General features: G+C 49.2%; 1 protein-coding gene across 2 annotated transcripts in view; it reads left to right on the forward strand.

Annotated features, from left to right (window-relative positions):
- CCBE1 (collagen and calcium binding EGF domains 1) overlaps positions 1-14128 on the forward strand; it is a 220205-nt gene that overhangs the window by 187215 nt on the left and 18862 nt on the right. For both annotated transcript variants that reach the window (XM_081801112.1, XM_081801111.1), the window contains exons 3-5: positions 510-562; positions 5076-5210; positions 7474-7626. In XM_081801112.1, the coding sequence (XP_081657238.1) occupies positions 510-562; positions 5076-5210; positions 7474-7626 (341 nt within the window). The remainder of the gene's footprint in view (positions 1-509; positions 563-5075; positions 5211-7473; positions 7627-14128) is intronic.

Raw genomic sequence — 14128 nt, forward strand, 5'->3', positions numbered from 1 at the left:
ATGTGGTACAGGTGTAAAGCAAGCACTCAAGTGGGAGTCAGAATACTTGGGTCCCAGCCTCAGTCTTACTAATAATTAGCTATCTAATTATTATTATAATTAGCCATCATTATAATTATCTAGTTGTTAGCTAATTGTTAAAATTAGCAAGTCAGTGAATCCCTAGCTTGTAGGCTGAGGGGCCTGGCCAGCCTCAAAGTTCCTTTATATCCTGAGGCCTCTGATCATCTGATCTAACTATCTTGAAGTCTCTGCGTTAATCCACTTCATTGGATTCAAGTGATTAATTACACACATTACGTGATGAAAAAGGCATCCCGCTATTGGAAGATGTGTCCATGTGCTATTGATAATATTTCCCCTTTTTATCTCTGCTTCCCTTAAAGCTACACAACCCCTTCTTTCCCTTAGGCCTCACTTTTCCCTGGGCACAAGTCATTCAATAACTAAAAAGAATTATATTTTTAATCTAACATCCCATTTAAAATACATTTTTGTTTGTCTCTTAGGAAAAAATGCTGCAAAGGGTATAAATTTGTTCTTGGACAATGCATCCCAGAAGGTATGTAATATAAAAGATTGTCTTCTCACCTTGTTTGTGACTAGTCGTTAGGTGTCTATAAAGTTCAGATGTATATAGAATGTGTATGTAATTTCAGGGGTTTTTTGGCATTAAATTCTTCTAGTGCCAATTTAGCTCCATGTATAGTATGCTCTACCCAAATCATTACACAACTTATACACATATATTGAGCATCCTCAATATATACAAACAGTACACATGTATTTCAGGTTTTAAGCTCAGGAGGCTGTATTTCCCTAATCAGCATGTCATACACAGTTAGAACACAAGCATCCTCCCCACCTCTCTCTGCTTTTCATATGCTAAACTCAAAGCCCCTTCAAGCTCTGTGCTCAGCCCAGCACTGAGGAGACAGAGCAGTGTCAGACCTGGGCCCAGTCCTCAAAGTCCACACCCTCAAGCTGGGGAGACAGGATATAGACAAGCATGAAATCAGAGATACCTGAATTTTTTTTAAAGATTTTATTTTTATTATTTATTTGTCAGAGAGAAAGAGCGAGGGGGAGCACAAGCGGCGGGGGGGGGAGTGACAGGCAGAGGGAGAAGCAGACTCCCCTCTGAGCAGGGAGCCCAATGTGGGACTTGATCCCAGGACCCTGGGATCATGACCTGAGCCAATGGCCAAGGCTTAACCAGTTGAGCCACCCAGGCATCCCAAGAGACCTGAATTTTAATTACACTTTCCATATTGCCTTAGTCCATTCTGGCTGCTATAACAGAAATACCATAGTCTGGTGGCTTAAACCACAAATGTTTATTTCTTTTATAGTTCTGGAGGCTAAGTCCAAGACCAAGACCCTGGAAAACACCATGCCTGGTGGGAGCTTCCTGATTCATAGATAGCCACCTTCTTGCTATGTCCATTAATGGCAGAAGGGACAAGAGAGCTCTCTGGGGTTTCTTTTATAAAGGCACCAAGCCCTTCATGAGGACTCTGTCCTCATGATCTAAGCCCCTCCCAAAGGCCCCACCTTCTCAGACCATCACCTTGGAGGTTAGGATTTCAACATGTGAATTTCAAGAGGACAGGAGGATTCAGTGCGTAACACACACATCCTACCTTAGTCTTTGTGGGAAAGTATTAGTACTTGACTCATGGTTGTTTTAAGAATCTTAACCGCATGTGAGGTACTTGGAACAGAAGCTGGCTCTTATTAAGTGCTTGATAAATGGTTCCTGCTGTTGTTTTTAATAATGACCACAACATGTGTGGTAGAGGCATTCAGAGCAGAAAGTGTCTGGAGCAGGCCCGGGGCACAGAAGACCCAGGGCAGTCTGAGGTGATCTCAGGAAGGAGGGGGAGCCGGCTGATCAAGGAAGGCTGCCAAGGACCTGGACAGGTAGGAGGAAGAGAGCTGCAAAGGATCCCAGCGCTGATCCAGAGAACTCTAAGAACTGTTCGGAGAGCGTGAGATTAGTTGGCCTGGGGCCGGGGAGAGATGGGTGGGTGGGTAATGAGAAATAGGTTTCTTCACTGTCAACCAAGAAGCCAGGCCTTTGCAGAGAACCAGGAGTGCAGCCAAGGCAATTCATGTTGCATTATCGCATAGAGAGCAGTTTCTTTGTCTCAGTTAGAAATAAATGAATCCCCCCTGCGTATTGCTCTCTTCGGTGAAAGGGTGGAAGAGTTCACTAAACCATAGCTGGGACCTCTGAGAAAGCTGCTTTAGGAAGGTTGGTTAGGAAATCACTTTACATAAGATGGTTTATGTGGCCTTGGGCCTCTCTCAGACTGAATTTCTCACTGCCAGCCAATTCTGTTGGTTAGAGCATGGTGGAAAAAACCCACAAAGAAAAAACCCACAAAGGTCAAAATAATTGCGTTCTTTTATAAGCCAGCTTTTCTCAGTCTGCAGCTCTGTCCTTTATATTTCAATTTGGCAGATACTAAGAAAACTAAGTTTAGGCCAGTCGATTTAAGATCCCAGCTAAAGACCTTGCCCAGCCTAAATAAAAACACATTACATGGGTACCACATACTTAGGGTTTCTTGAAATGTTGGGTGTTGTGGTTTCAAACATCAGAGCCTAAAGGTAGCCTCCCCTCGCCCTCAGCGGGGCCTGTGATACTATGATTAACAAAGCCTTGCTCTAACTAGCAGGCTGCTCTGTTGCTGTCACTAGAACACTGAAGTGTTTCAATCTGTGGGAAGAAGTCTGTGTGCATGGGCTTCTTACTAAAGATCTCTACAGTCATAAAGATTTCCATGAGCAGGAATGCAACATAGAAATGTAGAAAGTCAGAAAAGATAGTATATTCGTTAGGATTGTCCAGAGAAGCAGAGAGAGGTTTCCTTAAAGGAATTAGTTGACAGGCTTGTGGAGGCAAGTCAAAAGTCCGCAGGATAGGCTGGAAACCCAGAAGCAGGGTAACGGTCTGAGTCAAAAGGTCGTCTGCTACCAAAATTCCCTCTTCCCTGGGGGAAGTGTTTTTTCTATTAAGGCCTTCAACTGATTGAAAGGGGCCACCAACATTTTTATTCAGACTCTACCAAATTAAATGTTGATCCCATCTAACAAATATCTCCACAGAAACGTCTAGAATGTCCTTGACCAAGTATGTGGGTACTGTGGCATCTCCACATTGACACATAAAATTAACCATCACAGATAGTAAAGGGACTAGAATTTCTAAACAAATGTGCTGAGGAGAAGGTGCAATTTAAGGGAGTGTTGCCTCATGTTTGTTACTCTAAGTCAAAAGTCAACCACCCGTGGCCAAATCTGACCCACCGCCTGTTTTCGTAAATAAAGTTCTATTGAAACACAACCATACTCATGCACTTAAGTATTATCTACGGCTGCTTTTGCCCTACCACTGCAGAGTGGAGTAGTGGTTGCCAACCAGATCTACTCTGCCAAGCCCTCTGCTGTATTATTTTGATTTGCCAGGTGATAGAATAATCTCATTTGTCCTAGCTCAACAGTTATTAATTGAGCATAAACTGTAGGAAGAAAGTAGTGCCAGTTAGTCCAAGGGACACCGTCCTTGCTAGATACCCAGACAGTAGTAAGAGCTAGTAATAAAGGCAGCAGAAGAGCAGGTTAAGCTTTACTGTGTGTCGGGCCCTGTGCTTTAAGGCATCATCCAAGTTAACCTTCATAAAAGCGCCATAAAGTCATTATTACTGTCACCCCTATTTTATAGGTAAGAGGATGAGACTTACAGGACCCGAGGTCACAGACGACATAGTAGCAGAGTTTGGAGGGCTGGCTCTGGAACCCATACTCTTCACCATAAGGCTGCATGCCTCCTAGCCGGGGACAGAGTAGGCATTCCACAAATAAGGCAGAACACGGGAGCAAGAGAAGAGTATAGAGCACAAAACATGGGCTGCCTAGGGGCACCTAAGCGTCTGCCTTCGGCTCAGGTCATGATCTCAGGGTCCTGGGATCGAGCCCCATGTCGGGCTCTCTGCTCAACAGGGAGTCTGCTGCTCCCTCTCTCACTCCCTCTGTGCTCTCCCTCTCTCAAGTAAATAAAGTCTTCAACAACAACTACATTGGCTGCCTAGAGGTGATATTTAGTTGAGGAAACCATGTTTGACTGGCAGGAAAGTAGACCTGGCATCACAATTACAGGGGAAAGGATTTAGCAGGGGCAGCTTTGCAGGTCCTCATGAGAATGGCATGATCCTTGCCCCACGGACGCCGTCTGCATCGGAGCTAAAGACAGACCGACCCACCCATTCCACCTTCCTGTGCAGCGGAGCAAAGCCGGGTTTACTCTGCGTCCGAGGATCATTTATCTGTCAGCACCTAGGGAAGATAGCTCAGTGATTGAGATGCTGGATCTAGTCTGGAGGTGAATGTGCAGCCTGAGCTCCTGACTCCGAGCCAAAGTCCCTTCAGAGGCTTGTTAAGTATCCATTTGTAAGGACTGGGAGGAGGAGATGCTTTAATTCTTTTCAAGTAAGAGGGCATCCAGAGACCTCCAGCTGCTCCCAGCCCCTCCTCAGCATGCAGGATACACACGCGCGCGCGCACACACGCATGCCCCAGCCCTGCATCACTCACACCAGCTCTGTTCCAAAGCCTCCCTCACGCTCCTCCTAGCCTGCGTGACTTCCAGCCGTCGCACTCACACGATGGTGCCCACACCCCTCACCAGGCGGGCTGTTCTTTGGTGGTCATCTGGAAGGAATTCCCTGTCTCTACCGCAGGTACTGCTGCAGGGCTGGGGCATCCAGAGCATCTTTGCTTCCCGGATGAGTGGCAGACCCCAGCGGATGAGGAGGTGACCGGGGGAAAATCACAGGGGATGTTTGCCTTCAACCACGGGCCAGGCTGAGCACCAAGTTCCCCGACGTAGTACTTTTAAAAGGTGGCCCATGGCCCAAAGGGTTAACACCCTTCTAAACGTAGCCGGCCACCCTTCCCCATTCTTGAGCAGGGTGCAGCCCAGGAGGTCTGTTCCAGACCCGGGCCCCGTGTCACCGCCCCCGTGTGCTGAACGACTGTAGCTGACGTGAGCTCACCCTTGTCTTTTTCAGATTACGACGTGTGTGCCGAGGCTCCCTGTGAACAGCAGTGCACGGATAACTTCGGCCGAGTGCTGTGCACCTGTTATCCAGGGTTCCGGTACGACCGGGAGAGACACCGGAAGCGCGAGAAACCTTACTGCCTGGGTGGGTTGGCGGCACACACTAATGTCCCAGCTCCTGGGATCGTGATTCTGTCCTTCGTTGGATACTCTCCATCCGTGGGGCCAGCTCCCCAGAGCTGCTTTGACCTTTGTTTCTTCCCTTATGTCCCGGTACTCAGATAATATCATGCCAGCCGTCACTGCCTTGATCAGACCAACCTCGGCTGAGGAATTCTTCAGGGAGCTGGTACCAGTCAGATCCTAATAGGCAGTGAGATCTGAGAGCAGGAGAAGGGGAGCATTATCAAAGCGAGAACAATGTCAAACAGAATATAAGTGGGCAGAAACGTCAAAACACAGAAACACGAGACTCCACGTTCCCTCGGAAGGCAAGGCAGAGAGGCTGGGAACGAGGAAGGGCCCATGTGGCAGGCAGATTGGAAGTGAGTCAGGGAGCTGAAGCCAGCCACCTGGACTGTGCTGAGCGAGCTCAGCACCTGCCCTCGCCACCGGCGGGGTCCTCCCGGCACTGGCTGGGCTGTCCAGCCATGCCCTCTTTGTGTTTCTAAGACAGGGTGATGGTACTTGTCCCCTGGAGCCACGTGTCTCCAAGTGTGGTCAGTCCGTGGCTAACCTGCCTCAGAAACATCTGGGGTTCTTGTTTTTAGAAAAGATTCCTGGCCTCGCCTCCAGAGGCTGAGGGCGGGTCCAGAAATCTGCATTTACAGGAATGTCTCTAGTGACCCCCGTGCACAAGCGAGTTTGAGAAGCCCCTGGAGGATGAACTGAGGAGCCGGGCACATGGTCCCAAGTGGAGAATAAGCGAGCTGTGATGAGCGGCCCCTCCTCCTCTGTCCCAACTGGGGCTCTAGAGAGCGCCATTGAAGAGAAGTTCTAGATATTAACCTCCTAGCTTCTCCCCAGTGGCACCTGTGGGGGCACCCCACACTGACAAGAGGGCTGAGGCCACTAAGTGGACCCAGGACCATTGGCGCCTCCTACAGAGAACAGGGCGCGCCCGTCTGTCTCTCTCAGGTCCCGGGCGCGGGGGCTCTCCTTTCAGTTTGTGGTAGCCGCAGTACTCTGCGCTTCCCATTTGGGGATCCACAAAACTAGCATTCTGTTAAGAATTCCATCTGTTTCTCTCCTTTCAACCTCCTCCTCCCTCTGGACAATAGGGGCAATGTCACCCTTGGGTGTAGGGCAGAGGCACGTGAAGAAAGGTGTTCAGCCTGAGGAGTTGCAGAGGTGAATGCAGCTGAAGCACTTAGTCCACAGGTGACATGGTGCATACTACCAGGGGAACGTCCGAATGACCACACTCCCGGGGGCCCCCGGGGGCCTGCCACACATGGGGGTCTGCCAGAGGTGGGTCCCGGGCCACTGGTCCAGAGTAGCTGGAACGTCCGCATCTTGAAGTGCAGGGCTGAGCTCTGTCTGCCTCCCACGTGTACACGGTCAGGACTGAGTATCGTGTCTCCCCGCCCCCCCCCCCCCCACACACACACACACTGCCACCTGATGTCTTCAACCAGTGAGCAGGAAACAGACCCGGGCGGCCTCCTCTTCCCCTGGTGGGAAACACTTTTGTTTCCACCCCATTCGGCCTCCTCTTCCCCTGGTGGGAAGCACTTTTGTTTCCACCCCATTCCGCAGGGGAGCAAGTCTGTGATGTGCACGGTTTATGGGGACTCTGACTGGTGACTTGTTTGATGATCTCATGGCTCGTTTCCACAGCTCATGGGCGGTCCGTCTGGGTCATTGATGACACCGAGATTTCCTGGGGAAAACTCTCCATTAGATTCATCGTGACTATTTTCTTTCGCTAGAAGTGGCTTTTCTCAGGTTTCATTACATCTCTTCACTGGGAAGGAGCCATTCCTAACTGACCTTGGGTCACCATCCTGCCGCTCTGAACCTAGAGCCGTAAAGGGGGCGGGGGAGGGGGGCATAAAAACCCTCAGCCCACTCGGGTCCTTGCAGAAAATCATGGCTCTGATGCGTGCTTTTCGAAGTGTGTTGCTATCTGTCAACTCCTTTCCTCCTCTGAGGAGCCCAGCCAAGTATTTCGGGCCGGCGACCTTATCAAGTCTTGTAGATGGGCATTTTGAGGGCTGGCAACGCCTGCACCAGGCCACATGACTTGGCAGTGGCAGATCCCGTCCCCGATCAGCTTGCCACCGTGGCGACACGGCCTCAGGTGCTCCGGGCACGCTGGCTCACCACCTTCTCTGATCGAGGTTGGCAGAGGGTCCTTTGCAGACCTCTCTGAAACGGAGCATTCTCTGCCTTTGGTCCAAACCCAGATATCGACGAGTGTGCCACCAGCAACGAGACGCTGTGTGCACACACGTGCATCAACACCGTGGGCAGCTACCGCTGTGAATGCCGGGAGGGTTACATCCAGGAGGACGACGGGAGGACGTGCACCAGGGGAGACAAATACCCCAACGACACTGGTGAGTGGGGCAAGCGATGTGGCCCCATAGGTCGGCAGGCCCTTGGGAGCCCACCAGGGCTTTCGGCCACTGACATTAATTCGTGGGCCAACTTGAAAATGAGCGCAAGAAAGGGAGCAGTGGGGTCAGGAAGGGGCGTTTGCATGAAGGGCAGGTGGGATCTGGGTTAAGAGAGGGGTAGGACATAAGGTCGAGCCCAGTGGAGCAAAGCCTGCCAGCAGCGAGGGTTGCGAGCTCGTGCGTATTTGCAGAAGCTCCCCACCAAGTGGAGGTGGTGCTGTGCTCGAGCAGAAATCAGTAGAACTTAGCTAGGTGCTTGGACCACCCTCAGATGAGCAGAGCAGAGGCCAAAAACCCTGTGTTCTCTCAGAGAATGGGTTGAACATCGATAGGAAAAATGTCCATGTCGGGTAACCGTGTACATCAATGCTGCTTAACGTGTAGTCCATGCAGGAACTCTTTGTTACTTGGTTCATGATTGCATGAAAACAGAAGTCAAGCGTTCAGACATTTTTATGCCCATTGGAGAGACATTTTGTCTAAATCCAAAGATCAGCGCTTGTATTTTGTCGCCTTTTTCTAGTCATTGGTTTTTATTGTGTTTTGCAAATACAGTCCACAGTGAAGTGAAACAGCGTTAAAAGCTGGCCTTCACAGAGTTTGAGAAGCTCATCTACGTTATGTCAACCCAATTCAACTGATATGTCTGTCACTGAGGGATACGATCAGCCCGAATGTTGGATCTCCCCCTTAAGTTTGGAAGACGGAGCCCTTGTGCTCCTGTACCCAACACTCATAGGCCAGGAAGCTGCTCCCATCTTCCTGTGCTCGGGGCATAGCTCTTCTCCACCCCCCTTGGGAGGGGACAGGATGCTGTCTGTCCAGAGAGGCTGGCTGGGCCTTGGACCATCTCTGATTGGGGAGGGGGTCCTGGGCAAATCACCTGTGCCAAGAAGGCAGGGAGCTGGGAAGGCTAAACGGTCTGGGCACTCGGGAAACGGTGATTCTTGGGTGTAGCCTGAGATTTCTACAGGGAGTGGAAGACAACTGCCATCAGCTGAGGATGGCAAACAGCTGGGAGACAGCTGCCTCATATGGAAGAGCTACAAAGCAAAATTCTGAGAACAAGCGGGTTGAGTCAGGAGGAAGCCACCATATATTAGAAGTAGATGCAAAATGTGTTTGGAACCAGCACAGGATTGGGCAATCTGGAATAATGTGAATAAATCAGAGGGCTTGGTCTAAAGCACTTCTTACAGTCTAAAGCACGTGGGGCCTACATGCCCAGAGGTGCTTAGAGCAGGGGTGAACAGTCTTTTGGGCAGAAGCGTGGATTGAGGAAAAATGTTTGCAGGCCTTTTTTTTTTTTTTTTTAATTCAAAATTAAAATCACTTTATTTTTGTCCCATGGTGGAGAAGGTGGGAGAGGGGCCGGGTGTGTAACTTACCTATTTGATTGTCTCCTTTATTGAGAGGAATTAATCCTTTGAAAACTGAGGCGCAGCCTTTTAGCCACTGACATTAATTCGTGGGCCAACTTGAACATTAGCCACGAGAAGGCAGCTTCCTAAGTTTTCATGTTGGAATTGGATTTGCAGCTATGCTCTGAGCCGGGAAGTCCAGGGGCTGTGTGGGCGACTCAGCCTGCCAACTCCATTGTCTCTTTGCCTTACATTTCTGTTCAGATGAAACCTGTTGACTTGGGCATGAAGGGCAGCGTTGAGCAACCCAATCTAGACCTTAACCATCAGAAACCGCAACCACAAACGCTTACTGCTCGAGTGACGGGTGGGATTAGATAGGAGGGATCCCTAAATAACAGGACGTGGCCTCACCCCTGAGCAGTTCCCACCTGGTGGGGGCAGGGTGGTCTGCCTTGGGACCCGGCCTTTAACTCAGAGAACCAGAGAAGCTGGTTGGAGCTTCCAGAGACAGTGTAAGAGTTTTCCACTGAAATGTACTTGTTCTTTGGTCTCGGATGGCCTCCCTGTGTTGAGTGGTACCCTAGGGAGGGCTCTTGTCTGAGCATAGTGATAAGGTGGGCCCGGTGGGAGGCACTCACCTCCTGCCTCGTGCTTTGGCCGTGTAGACCTGCCCGGGGGCCCAGGTACAGAGTCGGGGCCCAAGAAGTTCTCCTTGTGTCTCTGAAGTTAGCAGTCTGTTGTGTTAGGTCAGTCCTCAGACCATAGTCTTCTGCTTCCTTCCCTGAGAAATGAATTCTACTACTTAAACGTTTTTAGTGTAACACACAAGAAGTTTCAGTGTGAGAGAGCAAGTTCAAGAGATCAGCAATTTTACTTCAGTGATGAGCAGTTTGACTTCTCTGGCTGAGAATTCTGGGGAAAACTGAAGTGCTTGTAATGGTAAGGGATACAGATAGGCAACTTTTTTTTGCACCTTCTCTCTCAGTCCTTTCATTTAAAGATGACCTATTTTCTCTCGACCGTTTATTACAGCATGTCCCCACATTGTGTTCTACAGAGCTTTGGGGTCTTGTGAGCTGCAAATAAGCCTTTCTCCAGAAGCATCTGGGTTCAGATGTTTGGGGAAGAACATGCTACTGCACCCACTTTAAGGGTTCATGGGCCACGTGCGTGAATGGCTCAAAGAGATTGCCTTTTTCAAAAATGTTAATTTTGATTAAGCCTGAATTTCCCCAAATTATTTTCTTAAGAAAGGCCTATAAACATCTCGCAGACAAGAGTACCCTGAAAAATAGAATTTGGAAAATGCTAACTTATTAACATCAAAGGCCTGAGCTCTGGGGTTGAACTTGGTAGGTCGTCTGGTTGGCTTTCAGGCAAAGACGCCTTCGCTAGATGAAGCAGCCAAAAGCCCAGAGTGAAGCCATTTGCTGTGGATGGCGGAGCATCTGATGAACGAAAACAGGACAGGAGTCCTCCATCCTGCCATACCGAGAGACCGTTTGTTCCTGTTTACAGGGAAATCAGTGGGAGAGGTCTTTCTGTTTAATTAGTAAGAACTGTCTGGTGGTTCTACTGTTGAGGTTTATTGTCACACAAAACTCACTTACAGATGAGCCTAGACTGCAAATTCCCTTTCTCCTCTCTCTCCATCCTCCTCCTCATAGAACAGCTACAAATAGTTTAAAAAAAAGAAAAAACAAACAAAAAAGCTGAACAGCACTGTCTGTTGAATCGCACTCCCCTGCCGCCGGCAGCAGCTTTAGACAAAGAATTTCTCAGTATTTTTCAGTCACTGGTGTCCATTGAATTCACCACACACGCACACAGGACGAGCATTTGGTTTTAGTGTTTTGCTAAGAAAGACATTCCAACACCAGTAACCAAGGACGTCCGGAGGGAAGGGACAGAGAGGAGGAATCCAGACCCGTAATTAAAATTGGGAGCAAGGACGCCCTGAATGTGAGAGTCATAACTCAAGCGACGGGCCACCAAGAAGGTGGGGGGGGGGTGACTTTGATGGTGCTGGCAACAAAACGCAAGCACCCTAGAGGCGTTTCTTGGACAACCGGGAGGCCGTGGAAAGTTCCTTGGCTGGGGGGCTAGGATTCTGGCAGCCAGAGCTGCGGCAGCATTAACCGCTGGGGGTCGTGGGGCAGGTTCCGGGCCCCAGCTGCCTGCTCTGTAGGAGGAGCAGGAATGTGGGACTGGACAGCTCTCAGGACCCTCGCGCCCTCCCGCGTCTCTTCCACAATGTGGTGGGATGTAGCGTGAGTAACCGAAGCCCGACCGGCCCTGCGAGCCCTGGTGCAGTCCTCATCTCTTGCTCCTCCATCTAAATGAGCACCAAGGCTCCGAGACCTGCCCAGCTTCACCACCTAAGCCGAGAACTTTCCTTACAGCATCTAAAAGATGATTCGTGAACATCCAGATACTCGGCTCAGCAACTGGAAAAGTTAGGGGCCAGGCGAGCCAGCTAAGCAGCTTCATCTGTTTTGGACTAATGAATAAACCTAATATTTCATTGTGATTATTTTTTTGGTGAAGAGATAATGGGTTTGGTTTTTTTTTTTTACATAATTGAATGTAAACATGTGGGATCTAAAATCTCCTTTCCCCCCTCCTTTTTTTTTTTTTTTGAACTTTGCATTGTCCAATGTCTGACGTTAGAGTCAGAGGAATTTACAGTCAAACCCAGCCTCAGCTCGCTGTGAGAAGAGCAGGTGGAGAGCAGTTGGGGGTTGAAAGGTTGCCATGCGCCCACAGGCATGGTGGCGCGAGCCGTCTGGCTGCTCAGCAAGCAGGGCCCGCTCGGTCACTTGCTTGCTTTGAAAATATGTCACTGGAACCAGCTTAGATACTCCAGGGAGTCTGTGTAGCACTGATGGGGAGACAAATTAAGGACATGTTGGCTCCATAGTAATGAGCTTACTGCTCTATTTTGCAACTTGTGTTTACTTTCTGATAGAGCGACCATGACCCCCGGCGTCCCTTACTACAGTTCAAAGTGTTGGGGGCGGCCAGGTGTTTCGTGTAACTTTCAAGCTCCACTAATCCCTAGATCAGTGGTTCTCAGCCTGGGGAGCTTTAAAAATTGCCAATCCCGTTCCCTGGCTGCAACCCCCAGATGCAACATAATGGGATTTTTTTAAACCCCCCCCCGCCCCCAAGTGGTTATAATGTGCCATTAGCATTGAGAACTGCTTGCCAGGGCACAAACCTGCACAGTCACCTTTTAAAAACAAACATGTTCTGTTCGTTGGTGACATTGCCCATGTGCAATGTGTTGGGAACATCCTTTAGTTTCTGAGTTTATTGAAATACTACTAATACAGTATCTAAGGAATTCTATTTCTAATGCTTTGGGATACATATCCTGCTCGACGTTAGTATAAATTAGAGCTCTATGCCCCCATGTGGCTAATCAATAATAATGCACCTTTAAAATCTGAACTGGTTGGAGCAAAATGTTGGGTAATCCTTCGCTTAACATGAGCATGGTCACGGTTCGAGATACTCAGTGACTATAGCATGAATTGAGAGGACTGAAAACATGCAAGATCAGAGATGTCTCCCCAGATTTCTAAATGAATTATTAACGTAGCATACACGAGATTGTTTTAGCTGCAAGTTTGACATTACTGTAGACAAATTGCAAGATAGATGAGCCCCGATTCAGAACAGATTGCATGTTCCAGGCCTGCACACACAATTTATCTTCCAACTGTCTGAGAGCTCTTTCCAAAGGATGATGTAAAGAGCCCTATCCCACATCTGTTATTTTGTAGGGAACTTAATACCCACAATAACAACATTTATGGAGCACTTGCCATATACTGGGCACTGGTCTAGGAACTTACGGGTCTTATTTCATTGCTACTACGGCGGTTACCCAGGTGATAAATGCATTTGTCATTTTACTGTTGGAAGAACACACCCAGAAGCTGTGGCTTCCAACCTAAAGGATACTAATTGGCAGCATCAGGATTTAAATCCTGATCATCTGACTCCACCAGAGCCTCTGTTCCCTGCTACTCTGTTACTCCATGCCCATGAATGGACACAGTTAATCCTTGGGTCTGTGTTCTGATGATTATACAAAGGGACAGAGAACAGACCAGGCATTTTCAGGTCAAAGTCCCTCCGCGGAGCTTACTCCCCAGAGCAGTGACGGCTGAGCAGCATGCGTGTGCTTCAGAGTCCCTTGGAGGGCTTTGGCACAACTGTGCACTAGGCCCCGCTCCCAGGATTTCCTATTTTTGAGAACAGGTGCCCAGGCAGTGATGGTGCTGCTGCTGGTCTGGGGGTCACACTTGAGGACCACTGCCCCGGAGTCTGCCTGCCAGAGAGCACCCGGGTATCCTGAACAGAACCCCCGGTAGCCGGCTCCCTGCACCCCCACGATGCCAGATTCAGGACCTGGGAGCTCCCAGCCTGCGTACACAGCATGCTGGAGGACCTAGAGCAAGATACTTTCCTTATCTATAAAGGAGATTGAACCCAAAATACATCACTTCTAACACTCCCTGATCTAAATGAAGTAGAGTCTAGAACCCAGTAGGGAGGTTTATTTATTTTTTTTTTTAAGATTTTATTTATTTGAGAGAGAGAGCACATGAGAGGGGAGAGGGTCAGAGGGAGAAGCAGACTCCCCGCCGAGCAGGGAGCCCGATGCGGGACTCGATCCAGGGACTCCAGGATCATGACCTGAGCCGAAGGCAGTCGCTTAACCAACTGAGCCACCCAGGCGCCCTAGGGAGGTTTATTCTTACCGTGAAAATATCAAGTTGCCTCCATCACACCAACGCTTGGAAAATTTAACCGAGTACATAGAAGCAGAAATGGGAAGATGGGCTTCTAACTCTGGTTCACGATGGCCTGGCTCTGCCAACAGGGCTAGTTCCTTACAAAGGTCAGCTGCAAATTGTTAAACAGGTGTCCTCATCTGTTTTGCACTCTTATTGCCTCACATGGCCTGGCAAATAGCAGATGCTCCAAAGGTGGACAAGAGGGAGAATGGGGAGGGATTGATGAGCGAGAGAGGTGGGTTACGGGATGGGATTATATAATTAGACCAG

The sequence above is a fragment of the Leptonychotes weddellii genome, chromosome 13, assembly GCF_054177405.1.
Source record: "Leptonychotes weddellii isolate Sample4059 chromosome 13, ASM5417740v2, whole genome shotgun sequence".
NCBI lineage: Eukaryota > Metazoa > Chordata > Mammalia > Carnivora > Phocidae > Leptonychotes > Leptonychotes weddellii.